The sequence below is a fragment of the Macadamia integrifolia genome, chromosome 7 (genome assembly GCF_013358625.1).
Source record: "Macadamia integrifolia cultivar HAES 741 chromosome 7, SCU_Mint_v3, whole genome shotgun sequence".
Taxonomy (NCBI): Eukaryota; Viridiplantae; Streptophyta; class Magnoliopsida; order Proteales; family Proteaceae; genus Macadamia; species Macadamia integrifolia.
In genome coordinates, this window is record NC_056563.1 from 20,675,519 (window position 1) to 20,692,114 (window position 16,596).

The following is a 16,596-nucleotide window of genomic DNA, read 5'->3' on the forward strand; positions in this document are numbered from 1 at the left end:
AATCAGAAAGGATGAGAGAAAATAAGTGAATTTTCTTTACAATGGAGAGAGAGAACAAAGAACAATCCTGTAAAAGAGATAGATGTTTACCACAAAGAGTAGTGTTGAACTAAGATGTGAGGATCCTTGTGAGAGTTTCAAGAGGTATAGTGTGAGTGCAACAGGTGAAGGTGTAGTATGAATGAGAGATAAGAGAAAGGTATCCACAGGCTTGAATTTAGGTGCCAAATGCCAAGGGTTGTACTTCTTTTGTTTTACTTGATTTCTAGTGGATGGTGCACTTCACTCCATAGATATATTCGGTTTTTGCAAAATCAGCTAAATCTCTTGCGTCTATTGTATTGTATGCGTATATTAGAATTGAATAATAATTGAAATAAGTGGCTTGCATCACGCAGATCACTGAATGTTTTTGGATAATAAGGGGCGCATACGATTCAATCCTTCTCTGATTCGCATTATATCTTCCTCGACATACACAACATTAATGCTTTGGTGATATCTTTGGTGAAATCGATGGCTGAGCAGTCATGCCCAGATGCCTTTGGTTGCGGCCATGAATTGCCATTTGCCCAGGAGGGCTGTCTGGACGAGGGGAAAAAAATGTCGACCTCCATTGACTTCTTATGACTTCGTTACGGTGTTTTTTACCTGCCAGGAGCTGGATGAAGACACGAGAAACGTAGAATTTTTCTCCTGAAAATCCACCCCAGTCAAAAGGGTGATGGCGAGATTGATTTTTGAATGGAATTTTAATTTTCGTTCTGGGTTTAATTTTCTGGTAGGTGGGTTGAGAATCTTACTCAACAGTTGTTGACTCTGGTTTGATTCTTTTTTTTTTCCACTTTTTTCTCCTTTTTGTGTTTGTTTTGCAAGGTAGATGTCTTTTTGGGCTGCTCAGAAAATCTGATTTACTACTTCTGATATAGAAACCTTTTTCCTTCTCCTTTCTTGTCTATTCCCCTCAACCCTCCATTACAGAGAGTACAAAATCCTGGCTATTAAAGTTCAATGTTTCTCTCTTTACACTTTTACTAGGACGAGTTTTGGGTTCTTTGTGGAGAAAGGTGGAGGACCCACATGCAAAATAGCTTCCAAAATGATAGAAAATGGGGAGTACCCAAATGGGTTTTGATGCCATTCGTTTTGGGTTTTTCAAGGTATGTAGCGTGGAAACAGAAGCTGTAATTGCTTTTTTTTTTAATCCCTTTTGACCTGTATATGCGTAAATTTCAAGTATTCTTTGATCTCCTTTTCTATTGATTTTTGTTTTCTGGCATGTTCCTTGCAGACATGTATGTAAGAAAGGAGGGATCTAGTTTTTGTTCTTGCTTTTTCCGTTATCTTCTGAGCTTTCTTTCTTTTTCTTTTTGGCTTTCGTTCTCTGATGGATTCTTCTGAACGCTCTTTGTTCTGATAGATTAGGCTCTGGATTAAAAGCAACGAATGGAGTGGTAGGGAATATCTTTTGTGACTGTAAATGTTCATGCTGGCAACCCTTTCAAATATACCGGGACCTTTTTTTGATCTGGGTATCCCCTGCTTCTTCCAGTTTTGAGATTCTCCATCTGTTTAGGGTGAGCTATTGACAACCAAGTTCAATTATGTCCTTTTTATTGAGAATAATTTATATCCCTGATCATTAATTTATGGACATGTAGCTGGAAGAATCTTTTCCCTTTTATCCTTGTATCAGTATATGGTTGGTAGAATTTAGATACCATGAGCATCTTTATTGGAATTCAACAGAGTTGGACATCTTTGACGGTTCTATATGGCTGGTGGGTGTCTTGTTGTGCTGTTTCTAATTTTGTTTTGATTCTCTGAATAATGGGTAGCAGTCCATCTGTTTGGATAGGATTGAGATATCCTTTATATTTGAATCAGAGTTTGGTCTGATTATGTGGAGGTATTCTTCACAGCCTGCTTGGTAGATATTGCTACTATTTCTGTACCAAAAGGGCGTGTAGCTGATTGGCATGATTTGAATTTTTGTGAGATTTCCTTCTTCCCTTGGCTTTATAATTAAGGGGGGACTCAGTCTGCTGGCTGAGGAAGGAACAAATCGCATACGTTTAGCAATAGCCTCAAAAAGTGTTAGGAAGCTTGCTGTTTGTGGTACACTAGTTAAGGCATCATACTAGTATTGCGTTTCCAGTTATATGGCATAATAATGGCATGTGATCAATGTTATATTAACCATGTACACGGTTGGAATTTAGGTGCCCTTATGGAGGTCTGTCAGGAAGAGTGTGACCCTGGAAGCCTTTGTTGAAAAAAAAAATCTGTGAACTTGTTCTGGATGTTAACATTTTTCATGCTTCTGCACTTTCCAGATAGGGAATTTTTGTTCAGTGATTACTTACTTTTTTCTGAAGTATTTTTCTTTTTGCATTCAATATTCCTTTCTCTTTTTCTTCCAAATGCTGATAATTGGTGGACTATGAATAGCTTTAGAGTTGTTATCGTAGATTGTAGATACCTCTTTGTGTTTCACATACATTTCCTTTATGCACTTGATATAATCCTCCCTCACAAAGGATAACACTGCTGTGCAGGAAATACTTTGTCGGAGCATGAACCAATAGCATCTCGCATTATGGGTTGGCTAAACAAAATTTTCAAAGGCTCCAGCCATAACATCTCAGAAGGACAATATCTTGGTAGATGTGCAGATGACAAGGTCTGGAAGGAACCTTCTAGTTCAGTGGTAATTGCAGATATTTCTGCTTGTTGAGATTTTCTTGGCTGTCTTTGAGTTGGTTTGATGTTGTTGCACAGATTGCTGAAAAGCATTGCATTTTTTGGCCATTTCCCAAGTTAATTCCTGAAGAAGATAGGATGGCTTTAAGGCTGAGATAGATGGATTTCTGTACTGATTCCCCCCCCCCCCCACCCCCGGGGCTTTGGTGCTCATTTTCTCCCATTATCATTTAGAAGCTAGAACATGAAGTTCAAGTCTCTCTTTCTTTGTTATTCCAGTTTTGTTTTCTGTTAAAATTTTACTACTTCTTTACTTTTTCTGGGGAACTTGATGTAGGATGCATGGTCAGATTATGAGAATGAAGACGTAGATCATGCCATTGCACTTTCCCTTTCGGAAGAGGAGCTAAAGGGAAAAAATGTGATTGGTGAGTAATGTCTTTTTCAGTTGTTGCTGATGGTTTTTTCCAAAATTTTTAATTCTCTTTGCAGTCTCTTTTTAATAGATTTCCAGATTGTAGATTCATAAAAGAACAGGTCTTGGTTTTGATGGTTCAACCATCTTTGTCAAACCATTGATGGATCAATGGCTTTGACCCAGATGGATTGATGGAATCTTTTATGTTTGGCAAAGGTAAACTGGGTTTTTAATCAACCCGACTAGAATGGTTCCTGATGCGGATCCAGATTCCAAGGACCGAAATTGGATCGCTTAGGGCCCACAAGAATGATGAAATATCTCAATTTAAAGGTTGAAGGGTAATTTTGCAAATTCAGGAATATTCAAGCACTTAAAAAAGATGAAAATAGGTACAAGGGTTGAACTGAAATTAAAAAAAAAAATAAAAGAGGGGTATTCTGGAATTTAAGTTCAAACTAGAGATAATTAGAAACAAACTTTAGAAAGAAGTGGGCTTTGTGAAAATAACAAAAGATCTGACCTCATGTGAAATTTCAGCAAGTGTTTTAGTTGTATATAAAGGGTGTTCATCTTCAACCTAAGGTCTCGACAGAGAACAGAACCAGCGGTAACCCAAACTTGTTGGGTATTAATTCTCAGCCACAACTCTACAGTTCAAGCTGGGGCATCATACAAGAAGTCGTAGCAGCATCTAGATTCAGACACCAACTCCCAACCCCTACAGGAATCGATCAACAACCTGATGGAATCTGATCTGGCGGAAGATAGGGTTCAGCCCAGTTGCAGATCTGAGTTCCTACCACAGAAAAGGCGAGATGACCTGAGGTTCAGAGAGGGTGATTCGCCTAAGTATAGGCTGCCTTCGACTCAAATCTTAGGGTCAACCGATTGGAGAAAGGACTTCTGTGAAGCTTCCTCTAAAATATGGTACTGTCACCCAGAACAGAGTATCTCAGATCAGGTAAAATAAACCGCAGGAAATAATAAAGGCTTAGGAAGAAGGGAAGAAATAAAGAAGTAGAGGATAAGAAGGAAAAAGAAAATAAGAAGAGAGAAAAATCAGAAACGAGAGAGATGGGGGTCACGGTAGTCCATATTCAGCCAAGCAAAATATTCAATTTTTTTTCAAAAAAACTTCAAATCTAAAAACTGAACTTCTTCATAGTTTACATGTCCAATATAAAGGAAAAAAAATCAAACAATTAATGGAAACTACTTGAAAAGAAACTATTTTAAAATTAGAAGCTAACTACTTTAAGAAGAAATTATTTTTAAAACAATAGAAAATCAAATCAAAAGATATATTTTTTTCTAAGTCCATCGTGCAACTGCATCAGCTCTCCCGGTCTTAAAAGAACTCGACTCCGTCGAGTTAGGTCGTGCTCCCAAGACTCTCTTGTAAATTGCTCGCCGATGAGGTGGCACATATTTCGAAACAGAAGATGGGAACATAACTCCAAGTGGAGGGAGAGTAGGATGACACGTCACTGGAACAGGAGTCAGTCGACGACGTGGCATGTCGGATAATGCATGTGGCCTCATTAAGTACATATAACCTCCTTGCTTCACCTTGATGGTGTTCCGTGCGCCATCGTAGATAATGCCTGCATGTCGCTGCCAAGCTCGCCCTAAAAGAATGTCGCAGTGTGCCAATGGGGTGACCAAGCAAGTCACATGGTACTGTATCGGCCCAAACTGTAAGTGTACTCGAACAACTGTAGTGGCCTCTTCTGGAGTTGTGGGTCCAAAACCTCGCACGTGAATCTTCTTGAAAAGCTGCTTCTGTGGAAGGTTGTGTGCTTGAACAAATTCAATAGATATAAAATTTGCTTCTGCCCCAGTATCAACAACTGCATGAACATCAGTAGGGTCGGAGCCGTGCAGGAGAGTACCATTTTGTCTGAAGAGAGAAACCCTATCAACTAGTCTATTCGAAAAGGATGAAAGGCTAGCTGAATGAGCTTCTACATCCTCATCTTCATCATCGACGACAACATCGTCCTCGAGGGGATAAGGATATAAATAAGATTCATCTTCACTCCTTTGTCGGCTGCTTCTCTGTTACGTTCACAGAACGAGTCCTGTTGGGACACTTATTGGAATAGTGACCCTTCTCGTCACAACTATGGCATATGATATTCTTCACCCCAAGACTATCCTTGTTGAACTCTGACCTTTTTTCTTCAACTCTGCGAGCTTCAAGCTTCTTTTCCTCCATGCGTGGTGGAGGTCTATAAACTGAAGAAGTCTTGAGCATACCCTTCCAATAAATGGACTTCTCTTCAGCTGTCTTGGCATGAGCCGCTGCCACATCAACAGACCTGAAATCAGTGTTAGCCAACTCAAGTCGAATCTCAATACTTAACCCACTGATATATCGCATCACCCGTTGTTGGTCTGTTTCCTGAAGTCGACACCTTGAAGACAGTTTGTGGAATTCGAGGGTGTAGGAATCCACATCTTTGTTCTCTTGTTGCAAGTTAAGTAATTTATGGAACATTACCTTTTCATAATTAAGAGGAACAAATTTTTCAGTCAGGATCTGCTTCATGACCTTGCAATTGGTAACGGGTCCAAGTCTTCTGACAAACCTTGCATGTAGTACATCATCCTACCATGAACATGTATACCCAATAAACTTGGTGATGATGAGTTCACACTTCTTCATATCTGGAAGAGACTTATACGTAAAAATTTTCTCCACTTTGGTAATCCAGTCAAGAAATTCCTCAGGTCCCTTTTCACCACTGAACTCGGGAATCTCAACTTTGATGCCATAATCTCTGTCAGAAAATTGCTGGGTAACATCCTGGGGAATAACTAGATCAAGTTACTGCCTCTGAGGTGTATCTTCGATCCGTAAAGTGTTGAGCTGAGGAGGTAATGTAGAGGATCCTTCTTCAGCTCGTTTGTCAGACCTCTTTATAAAGGCAATCATCTCTTCCATAAACTTGTCAAACTTGGCTTCAGTCCTCTCAAGCCTAGCATCAGTATTCTGTTGGTTCTCGACTAACTCGCGATACAATTTGTGCAACTCAGTATTGGTGATGTGACCTGTCATGGTTAGAAAATTTGCTCTGATACCACTTGATGCGGATCCAGATTCCAAGGACTGAAATTGGATTGCTTAGGGCTCACAAGAATGATGAAATATCTCAATTTAAAGGTTGAGGGGTAATTTTGCAAATTCAGGAATATTCAAGCACTTAAAAAAGATGAAAATAGGTACAAGGGTTAAACTGAAATTAAAAAAAAAAAATAGTAAAAGAGGGGTATTCTGGAATTTAAGTTCAAACTAGAGATAATTAGAAACAAACTTTAGAAAGAAGTGGGCTTTGTGAAAATAACAAAAGATCTGACCTCATATGAAATTTCAGCAAGTGTTTTAGTTGCAAATAAAGGGTGTTCATCTTCAACCTAAGGTCTCGACAGAGAACAGAACCAGCGGTAACCCAAACTTGTTGGGTATCAATTTTCAACCACAACTCTACAGTTCAAGCTGGGGCATCATACAAGAAGTCGTAGCAGCATCTAGATTCAGGCACCAACTCCCAACCCCTACAGGAATCGATCAACAACCTGATGGAATCTGATCTGGCAGAAGATAGGGTTCAGCCCAGTTGCAGATCTGAGTTCCTACCACAGAAAAGGCGAGATGACCTGAGGTTCAGAGAGGGTGATTTGCCTAAGTATAGGCTGCCTTCGACTCAAATCTTAGGGTCAACCGACTGGAGAAAGGACTTCTGTGAAGCTTCCTCTAAAGTATGGTACTGTCGCCCAGAACAGAGTATCTCAGATCAAGTAAAATAAATGGCAGGAATTAATAAAGGCTTAGGAAGAAGAGAAGAAATAAAGAAGTAGAGGATAAGAAGGAAAAAGAAAATAAGAAGAGAGAAAAATCAGAAACGAGAGAGATGGGGGTCACGGCAGTCCATATTCAGCTAAGCAAAACATTCAAATTTTTTTCAAAAAAACTTCAAATTTAAAAACTGAACTTCTTCATAGTTTACATGTCCAATATAAAGGAAAAAAAATCAAACAATTAATGGAAATTACTTGAAAGGAAACTATTCTAAAATTAGAAGCTAACTAATTTAAAAAGAAATTATTTCTAAAACAATAGAAAATCAAATCAAAAGATATATTTTTTTCTAAGTCCATCGTGCAATTGCATCAGTTCCCAGTTGATGTTTGAACAGTTTTAAAGCCCCCCCCCCCCACACACACAACAAATTTAGGGTTATAAACCTGCTAAACTGAGTAACATCCAAAAACTGTGCATGCTCAATACGACAATTGATTGGGTTAAAGCTATATCTATGCCTAAGGCAATCTTGATCCCACATGGATCAAGAAAGAGAGGAAAAACTTAGTTGGAATGAAGAAGTTGAATCATCGCAAATTTTCACTTTATGTATCATACACAGTGGATTTTGGCTACAATTGTAACTTGGAAGGCCAAATACCATTATATGAATTACATAACAAAATAATGAGAGAGATAGCTGAAAACATTTAACTAATTAACATATTTAAACTCATCTTTTTTATCTAATTCATATAATAACTCTTGTCTTGAAAGGTCTCTGTTCAGTGGTGTTTTACACTCTGGAGTAAAGTAATAGGATTTTTTTTTTCTTTTTTTGGGTTGAACTTTTCTCTATGGTAAAAGGATGATTGACCTTGTCTTCAAAATTCCATGTTTGTCCCTTGGCAGTATGTTTATAAAATGGGAAGTTCTTCGAAATGATAGTATTAAGTACTCCCCCCCACCCCCAACCCAAAAAAAAAAAAAAAATCCCACAAAAGGAAGTAAAAATAAAAAATAAAATTCAGTCTCTCTTATAATCTACCTATATTTATTAATACTACCCTATGAAAGCCGACTTGTACCTAGAACCTAAACAAGCACGACACTTTCTCCCTTGCCTTATTTTGAGTTCCAACATCTCCCTCTCTCCATAGGTGTCATGGCACCATGGCGAACAAAGGCGATTGAGGTGGAAGAATTCAAGTTGCCAGTCAGCCGCTTGGACGCCTTGACAACTAGGCCTCAATAAAATCAATACTCTTTCTACGGTTAATGCATTTCTTATAACACCCCTCCCCTCTGGGGGAAAAAGTGCTGTTCTTAAGATAGTTACATGGGTAATTGGTTTCAACCACATTGTGAATGGCAAGAACCCATGGTTCCCTATTTGTTGCTTGATTTATTATTTCTTTTAAGAGAATGATGTTGACATTCATTACACATACTTTATTTCTTGACTTTTTAAATCAGAGAGGGTTCAGATCTTTCATCACTGTGTTTCCTGTGAATCCATTTGTATAATGCAGGGGAGAAACTGTTATGTAAGTTTAGGAATCTGGATATAGTCATGCAAAAGTATTTCACGAGGAGTATCAGTAAATATATATAAGACAACAGGGGAGATACTTAAAAAAGGTTAACCATAGAGTGTTTCCAGTCACAGACTCCAGGCACCCCGTTTCTGGAAATGTGTTTATTTATTTATTTATTTTAATTCCAGCTTATCATGGAAGTAAAAAAAGAGATGCAACAGATGAATGAATAACGTCACTGAAATGGTCCAATATAGTGGGGCAAAACCAGGCTGAGAAAGCCAAAGTGATTGGCCTATGATTTTGTATTGATATTCCATGATGAAACTACCAGCTTGAATGGATTAGGGTTATCCTTTCAATATGCCCACGTAAGGATATGAGACCAAATTAGATGTGCAAAATATATGCTTTAAATTAACAGAGGAATATCTAGTCAAGTTTAAACTGCTTTTGTGGCTTTCTGCTGGTTTCCTGTATCCTTAAACAGTTGGAGATTTGTATTCAACACAAATATTATGTTTCTGATTAAAAATATTTGTTCACAACTATCTCCTTGCAGTTGTTAGTGCTGAAAATCCATCCTCTCTCTCTCTCTCTCTCTCTCTCTCTCTCTCTCTCTTATGCAGAGAAGTCTTTTGATCATTTCCCCTACAAGACATGCCGGATGTCAATGAATCTAACTCAGGATGCCTATGTTTTACTCCATTCAATATTCAGCTCAAGCTTTTGAGTTTTGACCCTGGAATCTGGCTCTAGGCAGTATTTTAGATCAGGACAAGTCTACGCATTCGGATTGGTTAATCTGTCACTCATATGTGGGTCTATACTTGATTGTGAATTGATTGGGTTGATCCAATGACTCAATCTGACTATTGAGTTCTAGGAACCCTGTCTGACTGGCTTCCATTATTTTGGAAGCTTCCTTTTGATCCTCTTTTTTTTTCTCCCTTGTGGGGGGGGGGGGGGGCGAGAGGGGGCAGTCGATTGGTTTTTGGTTTAAAGACAAGGTGGTGATATTGACCTGTGACTTGGTGGATGAAGGGATTGTGCCTTCTGAACTGTCTTTTAGGTTTTTAACGATGTTGTGTGCCGTTATGATCATCACTTTTTTTTTTTTTTTTTTTGAGTTATGAACTTCTTGCACTGTCTGTTTTGCTTATTTTCTTAGATAGTGGATCTCATTTGGATGAAGACGAACAGTTGGCTAGAGCACTGCAAGAAAGTTTGAACGTGGAATCTCCTCCACGTTATGAAGGTGGAAATATGTTTCAGCCTATACCCTTCCCCTTTTCAACAGGGTTCAGGTATGTTGTTAGATCAACTCTGCCCTAATTTCTGTAATCCGTACCTATCTCTTTGGGTTTTCTTGGTAACTATATATTGAGAAAGTACTCTGTCCGGGAGTGTGGCGCTTGCGCCCAGACACAGGATGGGATGAAATGACCACCCTGCCTGCAAATCTCCAATAAAAAAGGAAATCCTGCCCCTGTTGATGCTTTTGTGTGCGCTTCTGTTGGCCCTTGCAACAAGCGCAAAGGACACACTCCCAGTCAGAAATATCTCCCCATTATATATTTATATCCATGATTTTATTTGATTGTTTGTTGTTTGAAGCCATGTAATTTGATTGTTTGTGTTTCTCATAATATTTGAGTCCCGGTTCATGTCAATATATATATATATAGCGACTTGCATGTATGAACAAAGGATATAGGTTTGGAGTTTCCCCTCACACATATACCTGATAAACATGCATCTAATATAACATTCTGAGGAAGTTCATAGCAGAAAAAATTAATTGAGACACAAGTGGTCTATGTCAATCTCTGTGCAGAGTTATAAAAGCCGATCTTCAGCCCACATCAAGTGTATGGTGTGCAATCGTTTTATCTCCAATGTGGTTGACAGGCTTGGAGGTGCATGAACAGGATTGCTTCACAGACCCATATTTCAGAATGTGATGTTTGAAATGAATTCTGTGATGTCCTGTAGAAGGGCTTTGTTCTGAGATCCGAAGATGGACCATGTAGCATACTCTCTGGGTCAACATTGAAAAGTCAAAACGGATGAATAGGAAATGATGAAAAAACTTTTATATCCTATTGTTGTAATATGGGTATTAAGGTAGAATTATCCATAGGGGAAGAATTGTACTTGGGAATACCCATATCTTTACTATTATAAATAAAAGAGGGCTGGTGTCAATTAGACGCAAGTCATAGTTCCCTTAAAATCAACATGGTATCACTGTATCAGAGTCCCAGGAAATTCATGGGTTGCCAGCCAATTTCCAGGATGAGATATCTCTTCTGCACCATGTGATGACCAAGTTGGAACCCTCATCCTCCTCTGCCGCCGCTGCTGCCTCCCTACCAGTTACATCTGAGTCCCATTCTGCTCACTCTTGTATTTGTTTTGGAGGAGTTGGTGACGGGAAAATTAGCAGTGGTAAGGTGAATAGTGATCTCCACTTGCTCGATGGTGCATCTTCCACAGTCTCCCATACTCAGGCTCATCACACTGATTCAGAGTTTGCATTGTCAGAGATATATAGATGGCATCGCCTTTTAGGACAACCACCCTGGGAACTTTATCTGGAGTTCTTCTTGATTATTTAAGAAATGTTATCCCAACTAGTTTTTTTGTGATGCTTGTGTTTTTGCCAAGCCAACTATAAGTATTTATTCCAGTTCAAATAGTAGAAGTACTGTTCCTTTTCCATTGATACATTCTGATGTGTGGGGTACTGCTAAACTGATATGGTTGATTAAATTAATTTGTGTAGGATTTGTGCTGGTTGCAACACTGAGATTGGCCATGGACGGTATTTGAGCTGCATGGGTGCAGTTTGGCACCCAGAATGCTTCCGTTGTCATGCTTGCAATCAACCCATTTCGGATTATGAGGTGTGTTAACTAGTTCAGATATCTTCCCTGCTTATCATAACTAAAAAACATGATTCTTTATGGTTTAGATTGTTGTACCAATAAAATAGTAGTTTCTTTTTATTACAATAGTCTGGCTAATTTATTCTTTCTTTCTTCATTTTGTAGTTCTCAATGTCTGGGAATTACCCTTATCACAAATCCTGCTACAAGGAGCGCTACCATCCAAAATGTGATGTTTGTAACCACTTCGTAAGTACCTTTCATCCTTTCCTGTACATGATTATAGTATCTTGAGTTTCCAGGTGATCCCCCACCCCCCCCCCCCCCCCCCCCCCCCCCCCCAAAAAAAAAAAAAAACCCAAGAGAAAGAAAATCATTTGTAATGTCGTCACTCAGCAATGTGAACAAGCACACTTGATTAGTTGCTAATAGTGACTCAAAAGGTGAAGGTGTTAGATTGGGTATTGAGAATAGTGGCTTATTCCTCGTGGTCTCATTTATCTTAGTAAATATTTAAAGATGAAACTATTGACAAAAAAGTAGAAACAATGAAAGAGGATTTTTTACCTTCAAAATAATAAAAAAATGATTTAATTTTTATTATTGACATTCTAACAATCAAATGAAGCTTAATTGTCCACACATACAGAGGTAACATGAATTGTGATTCAGATTCTAACAAGAAGCTAGTGGTCATCTATTCTGTGTGAAATGAGAACATGATTTGATGATCCACCAGAAGATGAAAGTTTATCCTCCAAAAGATTAAATGCTGACACATATATCCCAGCCCCAGGGTAAATAGAATATCCCCTTAAGTTGAAATTGCTATTGGTAGTACAATTTGATATCTAAAAATACAGAAATGCTCCTAAAAAACTATTTAGAAGATTTTTGAGATGATATGACTGATGTTTTTCAAACCGTTTAAAATTCGTTAATGCCAACCAGGTCTAAATGATACATTGGAGTGGGCGACCAAACTGATTTTGGCAGTAAGATATGAGCTATGAAGTAGGAACTGATAAAACCAAATTCATTTCTGTACTATTATCCAATATTAGAAGTTATTATTTTCTAAAGTGTTAATTACAATTTGGAGGGGGGGGGGTGGTTGGGAGGGAGCTGCTGTATTTATATTGGTTTGTTCTTTCAAATATTTCATACTTATTCTCAGCCTGTGGCTGTTTTGGATCATTCTGTACAGATTCCTACAAATTCTGTGGGTCTTATTGAATATAGGGCACATCCTTTCTGGAATCAAAAGTATTGCCCCTCACATGAGCATGATGGGACTCCACGTTGCTGTAGTTGTGAAAGGATGGAGGTCCGTTTGAAATACTATCTTTATAAGATGCCTACTTCAGGAAATTATATGTCCATGTGTTTGAAAAAGACATAAAAACTTTCCTTCATTTGCAGCCAAGAGACACGAGATATGTCACCCTAGATGATGGTCGGAAGCTCTGCCTGGAGTGCCTGGATTCATCAATCATGGATACTAGTGAATGCCAACACCTCTACCTTGACATACAAGATTTTTACGAAGGATTGAATATGAAAGTAGAGCAGCAAATTCCATTACTGTTGGTTGAGAGGCAAGCACTAAATGAGGCCATGGAGGGAGAAAAGAACGTAAGTACATGTGAATACCTCCTATCAAGATTCTGTTGCAGAGCAAGCAATAGGTTGTTTGTAACATAAAAAAGTTTCTTGTCCTGTTTTTGTGTTTAACTACTAAATCCCTTAAAATTTATTTTCCTTCTCTTTTTCCTTATTTCTTTTTTGTGCGCAGGGTCATCATCACTTGCCCGAAACTAGAGGGCTCTGCCTGTCAGAGGAACAAACTGTCAGCTCTGTAAGGACAATTCTATGTTGTTACCCTTGAAAACTGGGTTTGTTGCGGTCTTTTAAATCTGTTTCATGGTTTGATAACGGAGTGTTCTGTTTATCCCTTATAATACCAGATTTCGAGGAGGCCAAAATTTGGAGTAGGAAATCGCATCATTGACATGATAACGGAGCCATATAGACTGACCCGCCGATGCGAAGTGACAGCAATTCTTATTTTGTATGGCCTCCCAAGGTATTGTTTCAGCTTTCTATTACTTCTACCATGTGTATTATTTCGTAGGTTGTGTTTTGCTCAGCATCTTCCAAATGTGCTGCTTTGGGGATGCTCTTTGATGTAAAGGGCATTTGGCTATTATTATAACTTAAGGACATGAGAAAAGTTCTATGATTTTGTGAAGCTATTTTTTGGTGCTTCTCCTCATCCCCTTTCTTTCTTTCCTATGGAAAAGGTCCAATTATACAATTTCGCTTCCTATAAGCTGTTTACTTCTAAGCACCTTCTTTTTTGCTTATTGGTCCTCTGATGGTTGGCACCAGACACCAGCGAAATCATCACAACATATTTTTTCCTTTTTTCCATTGAGAGGGTGGGAAAGGAGTAGAATACATGGATATTATTTATATTTCAAAAGGTTTGTAAATAGTTTGGATATTTTTTGCTTTTCAAAAAGTTGTATGAATAGTTTTTCCTGAATGTCGCATTCGAATTCTTGTAACCCAATCCTCCTCTGCACTTCAAACAAATAAAAAGGAGAGAAAAATATTAAGAAAGAACATAATTCTGTCTTTTGGGCTTTCTGTTTTTCAATTTATTGTGTCACTAAATGCTTCGAATACGGGAAGATTTTTTAAACGTCCCACTTACTAAAAGCAGCCCACCCTTCCCCCCCACCCCCCCGCCCAAAAGAAAAAAATGATAAATAAATAAATAAAAATTTACTGAAGCATAAAAAAGGGTTGTCATTTCAGAAGAATCATTAAAATAATTTTGGTTTGGCCACGCTTTTGATTTGCTGTGGCCTATAGAAGCTAAACTGAAATTAATTAGAAAATGGTACTGCTAAACTCCAAGGTTTGAAGTATGCATACATATAGTGTAAGCACATGCATCTAACCAAGTTTCTTCTCTCTCTCTCTCTCTCTCTTCTATTTTGGTGGGGGGGGGGGGGGGGAGGGGGTAAATTCTAAGCCAAAAGCTTTGTGAGCGCTTATCTGAAGCAATTCTAAAATACACTTTATAGTATTGGTTCCTGAATCTGTAGTATTTGCTTATTTAGGTTAACCTTTTGATGTATGACCAAGAATCTGTCCGCTTACAGATTGCTGACTGGGTCAATCCTGGCTCATGAGATGATGCATGCATGGCTGCGGCTCAATGGTGCTCCCTTGTCTCACAACTATCCTCACCTCAAAGTCAGTTCTCCTTTTTGGATTCTTTTGGGTTTTGTTAATCTCTTAAATTTCGGTAATGGTTGTTTCACAGGTTTCCGTACTCTTAGTCCAGATGTTGAAGAGGGTATCTGCCAGGTACTAGCTCACATGTGGCTAGACTCAGAGATCATATCAGGTTCTGGTAGTAATGTGGCTTCAACATCTTCATCTTCTACTTCTACATCATCAAAGAAAGGCACACGGTCTCAATTCGAGAGGAGGCTGGGTGAATTTTTTAAACACCAAATTGAATCAGATACCTCATCAGCATATGGGGATGGGTTCAGAGCCGGTAATGGGGCAGTGCTCAAGTACGGCCTGCGGAGTACCCTTGACCATATACGATTGACAGATAGCTTTCCATACTAAGTGTTGATTAGTGATATGGCTTTCTTTTCCCTTCCTTTTGTTGGGGAAGAAGCTTGGCCCTATCATATTAGAGCTTAGGGATGATGCATGTCAGAATAGAACATATCTCCTTGGGTTAGAGATTAATTAATTCTGCTCACAGGTTTCTTTACTTGTAATTTCCTTTTTAATGGTATTACATTCTATCATTGGACATTTAATGCCTAATATTTCTAATAAATTGAATTATTATACTACTGTACTTTCTTTCATTTCCTTGTTACACTAGGAAACTGATAATTGCTAGTCTATAGAACTATGTTTGTTGTTGCTGTCTCGTCATTTAGTTCTGGTGACTGCTAATATCCCTCCCAATGGGAAGCAGATAAAATCTATTTTAGACTCTTAGTTCATACTTGGTAGACAAATCCAGCTCCCAAGCCAAATACTGACCCAATTTGACAAGTTGTTGAACTGTGAATTGTTGGACATCTTCCCTCTCCCCACTTCCCTCTCCAAGATTTCTCCTTTTGCAATGGTCCATATATGACAATGTCTTTCAACAGAAAAAGAAAATAGAGGATCCATTAGCCTGTGGGATGAAACTGCTCTCTTCCCATTACCAGGCCTATGGTGCTTTCTTACCTTCTTCCTTTTCGTTCTGGTAAACTATCTATCCTGCCAACAAAAGTTCCAACTCTCCTTGGATATACTGTTTGAATGGAGCACTTCAGGGCTTACTTGATTCATACCCTATGGATATACTGTTTGAAATTTCGACTTTGGGGTAATTTTAAACTTGGGGAAACAGAAATGTTTTCCAATTTGACCAAGTTCTGCTCAATATTTTGGCAGATTTCGAGCCCTCTGGGTTGAGAAACATTTGCAAATTTTACTGAAATTTCGAGCGGAAGATTCAGTTAACTCTTAAGAGATGTAGTGTTTCCTCTACTTATCCAGCTCATAACTGCCAATGATGTGCATTTGGTGTCACTTCTCGGGTGATTCCAAGGGGTTTTGAATTCTTTGGAGCAATTCATGACAGAAGTTTCTGTTTTTATGAATGAATGTACCTTGAATGTACCTTATAACAAATAAATAAATCCAAGGGCAAAGATTTCATTCTTGAGATTGTTAGATCTTTCACAAATTTGGAACAGTTTTTTTAGATGTGCCCTAAACCCCTAAGAATCACTCTCATATTTTACCATCATTTTGACAACCATTTATGAAGTTCCATTATAAACAACGCGATCAAGAGAACTCCATGATCGTGTTTACCACCGGGATAAAGAGGTTGTAGATCAGCTCAGCCGTTCCTTCTTTAGTTGTACATCAGCTAGCTCAAGTTTTGCTTGTTTTTTGTGCTCCAGTGTTAAAGAATGCTAGTGTACAATGGAACAAGCAATGTTGCTTCTTTGTTCATAGATCAACTACTACTCACCCATTGCCTTAATGTGCTGATTCTATAATTGTAGAACACCCTTGAAAAGTTTTGGTTTTCTTGCTGGGCATGCTTTTGCGGCCATTTCGTTCAGTGTTGTTCACATGACCTGCTGTCATGGCATGGGATGTGGGTTGTGCCTATTGGCATTATTGTAAATA

At 38.5% G+C, this 16,596-nt stretch overlaps 1 protein-coding gene across 10 annotated transcripts; it reads left to right on the forward strand.

Moving 5' to 3' along the window:
- Positions 1–244: 244 nt before the first annotated feature.
- LOC122084590 (protein DA1-like) lies at positions 245–15,248 on the forward strand. 10 transcript variants are annotated; one of them, XM_042652956.1, is made up of 13 exons: positions 245–785; positions 1,039–1,160; positions 1,421–1,577; positions 2,559–2,710; positions 3,041–3,131; positions 9,639–9,774; positions 11,256–11,376; positions 11,524–11,607; positions 12,566–12,685; positions 12,781–12,993; positions 13,154–13,216; positions 13,326–13,444; positions 14,532–15,248. In XM_042652956.1, the coding sequence occupies exons 4-13, from the start codon at positions 2,600–2,602 to the stop codon at positions 15,010–15,012; spliced, it is 1,539 nt and encodes a 512-aa protein (XP_042508890.1). In that variant the 5' UTR covers positions 245–785; positions 1,039–1,160; positions 1,421–1,577; positions 2,559–2,599; the 3' UTR covers positions 15,013–15,248. The 10 variants fall into 10 exon arrangements, with proteins under 10 accessions (XP_042508890.1, XP_042508892.1, XP_042508886.1 ...); XM_042652958.1 differs by having other exon boundaries at positions 1,426–1,577; XM_042652952.1 differs by having other exon boundaries at positions 245–781; positions 982–1,160.
- Positions 15,249–16,596: the final 1,348 nt, after the last annotated feature.